This window comes from Danio rerio, chromosome 9, assembly GCF_052040795.2.
Source record: "Danio rerio strain M-AB ecotype USA chromosome 9, GRCz13ab, whole genome shotgun sequence".
In the NCBI taxonomy this organism is placed as follows: Eukaryota; Metazoa; Chordata; class Actinopteri; order Cypriniformes; family Danionidae; genus Danio; species Danio rerio.
The window spans coordinates 54855443-54865000 of record NC_141029.1 but is presented as its reverse complement, the minus strand read 5'-3'; the positions used below and the strand labels follow the sequence as shown (position 1 = coordinate 54865000).

Sequence of the window (9558 nt, the reverse complement as noted above, 5' to 3'; positions counted from 1 at the left end):
TGCTTACTGCACTTGTTCTGGTCAAATGCCTCACATTTGTAAGGGATGAAATCAGTAAATAAAGCCTCAAAATCATTCAAATGAAACTGTTGTCAGCTTGAGCCAAGCAAATCAGCCTCACACCAGGAGTTTAATGTATAAAAACAGACAAAAGTGTTTTGTTTTTTTTCAAGTAAATGATTGATGATAGACTGAAGACGAAGAGTTTAATCTCCTGCTGACTATTGAGGTGCTTCATGTCATCTTCACACTGCTGGAGAACAACAGAAAAACGTCATATTAACAGATCTGACAAGGCAAAACCACAGACAAATCTTCATTATGAACAAAAAGAAAGGTTTAAAGGAAACCACACATTTCACTATTAGTGGTGTAACGAATCACAAATCTCATGGTTCGGATCGCATTATTAAGGTTTTTTTTCTTCACTCGCCTCTGAGTTTTTTTTTCCCTCTCCGCTGTCGCCTCTAGCTTGCATGGTTTGGGATCTGTAGAGCTACCCATCGTTAAATTTGCTCTTCAGTGTTCGGACTCTCAGTAGTGATTTTAAACCACACTGACCTGAGCTAAACTGAGCTGAACTTAAACACTAAAAACTGAACTACCCTGATCCAATCACTATGACCATTTATGTGAAGCTGCTTTGACACAATCTACATTGTAAAAGCGCTATACAAATAAAGCTGAGTTGAATTGAATTGCATTTTAGTCATGGATCAAACCATTTTTCAGATCAGCCAAAAAAAGGGAGGAGACAAATGTCAATTGCTTTCCATTTCTTACAAAAACAGCACCTTGACTCTTTTAGTTTTAACAAACAGAACTTATAAGCTGTAATTTTGTTACAAATAAAATTAATAAACAATCAGCTGAATAAAAATAAACTGTCAAATATTCAGTGCTGTGAAAAATTCACTGTTATAACTATTGTTGCTGATAAAATATATTATAACCATTTCTACAACCCATACCTATCTATAGTCTCATTTTCAATAAATGATTCAGTTTCCACTCATAAAACTTAATGTTTCACTGCTTGATGATCATTGTTGAAGAATTATTCAGTGGCATATTTCTGATGCTGGTTGTCGTCACCTATTGATGAAATAATGTAATTGCTGCCTACAACTTTCATTTTAAAGCATTAAAGGTGCAGTAGGTGATTGTCTCCAGAAGCATTTTTCGTTGAGCTGGTTGAAAGTCTCTTCACAATCTAATAGTAATGATTAAAGTAAATGATCTGAATGTGTTTATATGTATTTTTATATTCTGGGTAAGGCATAAAACTAAAAAATTTTCATCCAATTAAATAAAGTCGGGCCGACATCTGTCATAACTCCGATAAGTAGCCCAATCTGTCTGTCAGCAAATGCAGATTTGAACAACTGCGCAGCCTTTTGTACGCAGCTCCGCCGACCGCCGAGCGTTCACGAGAGAGAGCACGTGCGTGATCGGTAAAAACCTGCTGAATCAAAACTTTTTAAAAACCTGAATCAATATTGGAGTTAGTTTTGTACGCTGGAGAAAGGATGACACCATGTCTGAAGGATTTCTCTTAGTAATGTTCTGTTTTAAAACTGTTTTAGCCTCACGCAAAGCTGATGTAACGTTAGATGTTGTTGTCACAAATGGGTTATATCTGCACAGAAGATTGATAAGACGATTGTAAGTTTCATAAGAGACCTTTTACAGCATCGATAATGTAGATTTTAATTAGTTTAACAACAAAACACAAGTAAATACTGCTGTTCCGCTTAGTCTCTCCCTATATTGTTTACCATGCAACTCTAATATTTACTCTGAAATCGCATGTCAGTTTTGGTTGCACGCCACCAGACAAGCACTAGTCTCTTCCAACACATGAGAGAGGGTTCTTATGCCGTGCACGTGTTTCAGGAGGCGTGGCTCTAGACGGCAGGGGAGGGACTGTGATTCAGAAGCTGCGTCCCAAATGGCACACTATACACTATGCACTCATGCACTATGTACTTATGCACTTACACACTCACTCAACAGGATAGTATATGTATGTAGTGTCGTCCCAAATGGCACACTAATGTTTTTTTTACTAAGCGGAAATTCAAACCGTTTCCCTGATGACGTTTGACGGTTGCCAAATCATTGAAGTAAACGGCCGAATTATCAAATAATACCTGCCGTGAGTATTGCCGCAATCACCATCGGGAGGCGCTATAATCACTCTCATAAAAGAATTTTGCTTTCACCATCCAAATTAAATAAATTTATTCAACATGTGCGTCCGATAGCTCCGCCCCTTCCGCTACGTAAGCAAACCTGCGGTCGTTGAGTGCGTGAAGTGTCCAACATTACACACTTCATTTTAGCGGCTGAATGAGTGCATCATCCGGGTAATTAAAGTGCACTTATTAATTTTAGAGTTTTCAGTGTGAACACACTACTTACACTATTTATACTACAAAATGGCGTAGAATAGTGCATAAGTATGTGATTTGGGACGCAGCTCTCGATTTATGCTAAGCAGTTAGCATTGTGGAAGATCACCTACTGCACCTTTAAGTTAAAACCATATGATGGTGATTTTAATCTTTACCATAAACATCAGTGGTTATATCTAAACCATCAACTGTTCTCCCAGTACTTCTGGGTTATTTGACTATTTGTAATTTTATAACTCACTCAAAAGACTAAAGACTGAGTCTCTTTCTTAATTTTTGCGTTTTTCAAACACAGATTATAATTTAAATTCGATTTGAAGCAATATAAACATGCAAATCAGCATCATTTATAATCCATGTTGTGTGGGTGTTCAGAACTTGTTTTTTTAATGATTAACCGTGCAGCTTACACTGAATGCATTAATGCAGGCTAAACAAGTAGTGACAGAAAACACCTTTAATAACCTAAGAAACCCACCACATCCCCAATAACCCACCACAACTTCTTCCATCATCCTTATATTTTACAGGAAAGCCTAAATGCTTTAATTCATGTGATTTAAATTATGAAAGAGGCGATCTCTTTGCGATCATTACAAATTTAGGATTAATCTTCAAGTAAAAAATAAAATGTGCTGGATAAGTTGGCGGTTCATTCCACTGTGGTGACCCCAAATTAATAAAGGGACTAAGCTGAAAATTAAATGAATGAATGAATGTCAAGTGTTTGACAATCTGACTCGACTGTACTAATGAATAGTAGTTTGTTAAGTTTTGATAGTTTTTTAAAGTTTTCGTTTTTAAAAAACATGTTTAATTGTATACATGGTCTTGCTCCTAAAGTAGTCTGTGAGTTAATAAATAAATTCAGTAGTGATGGGGCGAAGACTAGAGGGGCAGTAAGTGGGAATTGTAGAATCCGCAGATGCAGAACCGCTGTGGGTCAGTCATCCTTTTCAGTAAAAGGTTCACATCTATGGAATGCCATGCCTGTTCATTTAAAGTTACAATCAGAACTCCCAGTTTTTTCTGTAAAGCTGAAAGAATGGTTGAAATCTTTACAGCAATGTGAACATTAAGCATTATTCTTTCAGGTTGGTCCCATTTACATTTCTCTTTATCCATATGGATTGCATCTTATGTTTATGGCTCTGTAAATATTGTACATGTTTGCTGTATTGTGTTTTATTCTTGCCGGTTTATTATTATTATTATTATTATTATTATTTATTTATTTGTTTTTTTTTAATGTAAAGCCTAACCAGGGACGAGAGCTGCAAATTAGCTTTATGCTATATACCCTATGTACACAACATCGGTTATCTTTGTATAACAATGTCAAGTTTATTGTCCCTGTAAAATAAACAAGCAAATAAAAAATAAAAAATAGTAACACAGATTTTCATCTATGACAAAAGACAAAGACAAACATTTAGTGAAATATGTACAGTAACGCACTAAGACATACAAGTTCTGATTAATCATTCACATTGGGATACAACTGCCAACAGCAACATATTTCTTTGTATATATTTATCGATTGAGGGGCATTTTGTGTACATTACCAATATATAATGTAACGTATATTGTCTATATTAAATGTTTTGATGTAAAAGTAATAATCATCTTATCTCACCTTGTTTGACAGATGACTGTGCAGCTTTCACAAACTGGGCGATTCTCCTGAAACACAGAAGACAAACATTTAGTGAAATATGTACAGTAAAAGCTGAAATAAACTTTATTTATCATTTCTGTTTATAGCTTGTGACTTTGTGTGATTGAATGTTTCTCATGAATGTTTGTCTAAAACAGGGATCACCAAACTTGTTCCTGGAGGGCCGGTGTCCTGCAGATTTTAGCTCCAACCCTAATCAAACACACCTGAACAAGCTAATCAAGGTTTTACTAGGTATACCTGAAACATCCAGGCAGGTGTGTTGAGGTAAGTTGGAGCTAAACCCTGCAGGGAAACCGGCCCTCCAGGACTAGGATTGGTGACCCCTGGTCTAAAAGATGACTGATTCTTAAAGGTGCTGTATGTAAGTGTTTGACACTAAAGCACAAAAACACCATAATATGTTTGCAGACATTTGAGAAACATGCTGAGTGAACATTCTTGTTTATCTGGAAAACAGTGCTGAAGTCAGATATTCTGCTTTGAACATGTGCGTTACATGCCGGAATGGCTGTCTTTGTTTTGGTTCTTTTTTTTTTTTTTTAATTCTTTGTTTATTAACTTTGATGAACATACAAACGTAAACAAAAAAGGGCAAAGACAAATGTATCAGTAGACAAGTATAGCAGCAAAAGGCAAATAGAGAATTTTTTTTATTTAAATAATAATAATAATAATAAAGAAATAAATAAACATACAAACAAAATACAAAAAAAAAAAAAACAATACACAGAGTTATGCCGTGGTTAAGGTCACACATATTGTGAAAATACATCAGATGTGTTCATAGAGATTATTAGAGGCATCCATATTTTTTGAAAGGCATCCTCTTTGTTTTTTAAGTAGTATGTATATTGTTCCAAGAGCATTGTTTCATTCAAGAGTTTTATGAACAGTTCAAATGTTGGAGGTTTTTGTTGGTTCCAGTTGAGCAAAATGCTTTTTTTTTTGCTAGATAGGAGATGATGCCGAGTCTCTTTATAGAAATAGGATCAAATGACTTGTTCAGTTCTGTACCAAAGAGGTATACATTTACATTTAGCAGACGCTTTTATCCAAAGCGACTTACAAATGAGGACAAGGAAGCAATTTACACAACTAAGAGCAACAATGAATAAGTGCTATAGGCAAGTTTCAGGTCTGTAAAGTCTAAGAAGGGAAGTATTAGTATATATATATATATATATATATATATATATATATATATATATATATATATATTTATATATATATATATATATATATATATTTATATATATATATATATATATATATATATATATATATATATATATTTTTTTTTTTTTTTTTTTTTTTTGGGTACAGTTAGTGTGATATTCAGAGAGGCAATTGCAGATTAGGAAGTGAATTGGAGACTAAATAGTTGAGTTTTTAGTCGTTTCTTGAAAGTAGCGAGTGACTCTGCTGTTCTGATGCAGTTAGGGAGTTCATTCCATATAGTGTTGGTGTGTTGTCCAATGGAACTTGCAAAGCTTTGGCTGTAAAGTCCTGTATGTTTTGGTTCTTTTAAGCCACCCACTGCCAGTTTAGCCAATTATACTTCAGCACCTGGGTTGCCTTGGTGGGAAAAAAAGCGTATTTGATTCATTCATTCATTCAGAAAGGCTCTCAAAGTGGGTATTCACGACCTAAATGCGACCTTCAGTGGACAGTGGCAGACTCTGAAACGAGGCGCAGATTCAGAGTTCCACATAAGGTTATTAATTAGCAAATATTATAAATATTACAAATGTAAACATTAGCTGAGCAGGTTACATTGTAACCCCGTGTCCTAACAACACTATAGGTGACGAGATTTGCTGTGATAAGCAGTTTGGCTGTTTAAACCAGATAAAACACGACAGAAATGTAAATACAGCCATTCAGAAGCACAGAATATGCACTCGCTGCACTCCAGTAAAATGTTTATAATCTAATCAATACATGATAAACCTTAACATTATTAAATGTAGATGCTGAATCACTAGCTATGTTTCCATCCAAAAATGCGAATAAACTTTATGCGCAAAACTGGATTATCGCATAAAAGTTGTGTGAATGAAGCAGCGTTTCCATCCAACGAGTCAAAGCGAACAAAATCGTCACTTCCTGATTAACTGGCGGCAAATATCAACAGTAAAAACTGCATTTGCTGCAGTAGGAGAAGCTGCATCAATCTTTTTTCTAAATGAATGCGCCTCAGAAGACAATCCTGACAAGCAGTGAGCGCGCGGTGGCGTTTGAAGGCGTCAGAGGCGGAGCACAGGCGCTCTTGATTCTGGAGGTCATTAATAATATAATAACATTAATACTGAAATGGTAAGGTGTTTTATAATGACCAAAACAACATTTCAGATGTTTTATAATGTGCTCAGCCTGACGTTTTGTCCATTCACACACATTTTAAGCATCACATGATCTCTTTTAACAAAATCACATGACCTTTTTTAATGCGCATGCTGGAGTTTGTGCGGTAAAAGTGTTTCCATCGCAGTTTTGTTCCATCTAATCGAATAAAAAGTTTATCCTACCCAGTTAGGCGCATACGTTTTTTTATGCGCATTTTCAAAATGTATGCGCATCATGGCGTTTCCATCAACTGTTTTTTTTTTTATGTGCATTTGCAAAATGCGCATAAACTAGGTGGATGGAAACATAGCTACTGATATGTTTGGCAACCTGTGTTTGCATGTTTTGAACAAGGCGTGCAATCCCTAGTTCAACCATTGGGTGTCAAACTTACATACTGCACCTTTAAGACAGGCGTAATAACGGACTACAGAACTGAAATTAGTAAATAAGTAAATGTTAACGCACTAAGACATACAAGTTCTGATTAATCATTCACATTGGGATACAAATGCCAACAGCAACATATTTCTTTGTATATATTTATCGATTGAGGGACATTTTGTGTACATTACCAATATATAATGTAACGTATATTGTCTATATTAAATGTTGTGCACACTCGCTGGCCATTTTATTAGGGACAGCTGTCCAACTGCTCATTAACGCAAATTTCTAATCAGCCAGTCACATGGCAGCAACTCAATGCATGAGCATCAGAAAGGGAAAGAAAGTTGATATAAGTAACTTTGAACGTGGCATGGTTGTTGCTGCCAGACGGCTTGGTCTGAGTATTTCAGAAACTGCTGATCTACTGGGATTTTCACGCACAACCATCTCTAGGGTTTACAGGGTTTACTGACCATGTCCATCCCTTTATGACCACAGTGTACTCATCTTCTCATGGCTACTTTCAGCAGGATAACACACCATGTCATAAAGCGTGAATCATCTCAGACTGGTTTCTTGAACATGACAATGAGTTCACTGTACTTAAATGGCCTCCACAGTCAGCAGAGCTCAATCCAATAGAGCATTTTTGGGATGTGGTGGAACGGGAAATTCACATCATGGATGTGCAGCCGACAAATCTGCAGCAACTGCGTGATGCTATCAAGTCAATATGGAGCAAAATCTCAGAGGAATATTTCCAGTATCTTGTTGAATCTATGCCATGAAAGATTAAGGCAGATATGAAGGCAAAAGGGGGTCCAACCCGGTACTAGTAAACTAGTACTCTGCCAGTGAGAGTATCAAATGAACAGCAAAATGAGAAGAAACAGGCAGGCAATGTCAGATATCAGAAAGCATTTGATTGATCAGAAGATTGGATGAGAAACTGAGGTATGAGGTGACATCAAATAAATAATTTCATCATCATCATTTATATCTGTTTATATTTTCTAATGTTGTCACTGTTTTGGAGCACACTAGCTAATAGATATCCTTAAAACTAACGGAGTGATACTAATATATTTATATGCTAATTTCATTAACATTTGAATGAGAGACCTGTGTCCGGCTGGCTGGATTCCGGCGTCTCGAGGGCTTCAGTCTGGTCTGTAGATGCTGCGTGACTCTCTGTCATCTCGAGGTTCATTTCTTCAGCACCATCTGCATAATGGAGATTAGCAGTAAGTTATGTTTTTGTGTTTGCACAGTTACCAAGTTAATTAATCACTACTGTATTTAAAAATGCAGTAGATGATCTGCCTAAATGCTATCTGTTAGCATAATATCTTTAAAACACAATCCCTGCCGTCTAAAGTCACATCTCCTGATATCAGGCATCTTAAAGATGACGGTAGACAGCCCACTAGATCATGTCAGTCGCCAGTTAGAAAACTTTATATTACTTTATAATGCTACAATTTCCAACAATAGACTGTATTATATCTACGTTTCAGTTGTGTAGCAATCAGAACTTGTCATGATGTGCAATATTAAATGCAAGAATGGATCGCTGGTCATTTGGTAAACCCTAAAATAAAGAGCATTTCATCTCAGATCACCATACTCTTAATGTTTACTCACTTCTTTATTTGTTTAATATTTGAATATGCAATGATATCTCAAAGTGATGTGTATAAATAAACCCTCAGTGATGAACCTGTAGTGTCCGGCTCGGTCTCGTTCCTCAAGTCACCGAATGAAGGAGATCTTGAAGATTGTAGATTTTTGAGCTCTGCAAAACTCTCCTCTGTTTCTGTAGACAGCAGGACGTTCATTGTTAGACATTAGTGTTAAATACGAGTCATTTTCAATCAAATAAACCAGGCTTATTTAAATCAAGAATACACTGATGACAAATTTAAAGCCTAGAAATATGGATTTATTGTCTAATAAATAACTGATAAATAATTTGCCGGCAGCTAGCTCTCTGCAACTCTGGCACCTGAAGCTAGGTTGCTGTTGGAAGTACTGTTAGTGAGGCCAGCAGGGGGTGCTCAACTTATGGTCTGTGTGGGTCCTGACGCCCCAGTATAGTGATGGGGACTCTATACTGCTCAGTAAATACTGCTCTTTCGGATGAGACGTTAAACCGAGGTCCCGACTCTCTATGGTCATTAAAAATCCCAGGATGTCCTTCAAAAAAGAGAAGGGATTTAACCCAAGCATCCATACATTTTAACTCTCCCGTTTTTTCCTGGGATTCTCTCGTATTTTACTGTTCTATCCCGCTACCATCCCGCAAAAGGTGTTTTCCCATATTTCTCCCGTATTTTCAGTCTTTCTCTGAACAGCCGAGCCTTCCTATACGCAACCCATACCGCCGAACCACCTGGGGTCGCCCCTTGCTCTAAAACATGAGTCTTCTGTGCTTTTGCTTTGTTTAGGAATGAAAACACTTATGAATAAATATTAAAATGGTGCGATTCAACTTCCTTTTGATTACAGGTGCCGTCGCCCATCCTATACAATCCTCAAAACAGTCATATAATGGTGCATGACTGTCAGCTGACGCGCTCCATAGTGATAAACAGACGCTGTTTCCCAAACGGATTCTATACCCGCGATTTGAAGCGGAGAGAAAGTCTGGCTTTTGGGTGCGGGTTTAAACAGACATACACACATAATTAATAATAATAACATAAAAGGATGTCGATCTTGGTG

General features: G+C 36.6%; 2 protein-coding genes across 14 annotated transcripts in view; one reads left to right on the top strand and one right to left on the bottom strand.

The window, feature by feature from the left end:
- smarcal1 (SWI/SNF related, matrix associated, actin dependent regulator of chromatin, subfamily a-like 1) overlaps window positions 1-4180 on the top strand; it is a 49086-nt gene extending 44906 nt beyond the window's left edge. For 3 of the 5 annotated variants that reach the window (XM_087266685.1, XM_087266686.1, XM_087266687.1), the window contains one exon: window positions 4066-4178. In XM_087266685.1, the coding sequence (XP_087122811.1) occupies window positions 4066-4069 (4 nt within the window). In that variant the 3' untranslated portion in view covers window positions 4070-4178. Of the gene's footprint in view, window positions 1-4065 lie in introns of all 5 variants that reach the window. The other 2 variants (NM_001127466.2, XM_087266688.1) reach the window with 2 other exon arrangements.
- Window positions 90-9558, bottom strand: part of nme9 (NME/NM23 family member 9) — a 35698-nt gene continuing 26229 nt past the window's right edge. For 3 of the 9 annotated variants that reach the window (XR_015498693.1, XM_087265782.1, XM_087265783.1), the window contains 4 exons: window positions 8555-8650; window positions 7957-8058; window positions 4054-4100; window positions 90-250 (listed from right to left, as the gene is read on the bottom strand). Coding sequence is in view for 6 of the 9 variants with exons in the window: in XM_087265782.1 (XP_087121908.1) it covers window positions 4081-4100; window positions 7957-8058; window positions 8555-8650 (218 nt within the window). In the remaining 3 variants the exon portion in view is untranslated. Of the gene's footprint in view, window positions 254-3664; window positions 3771-4053; window positions 4101-7956; window positions 8059-8554; window positions 8651-9558 lie in introns of those variants that run through there. The other 6 variants (NR_199783.1, NM_001440763.1, NM_001440764.1 and 3 more) reach the window with 4 other exon arrangements.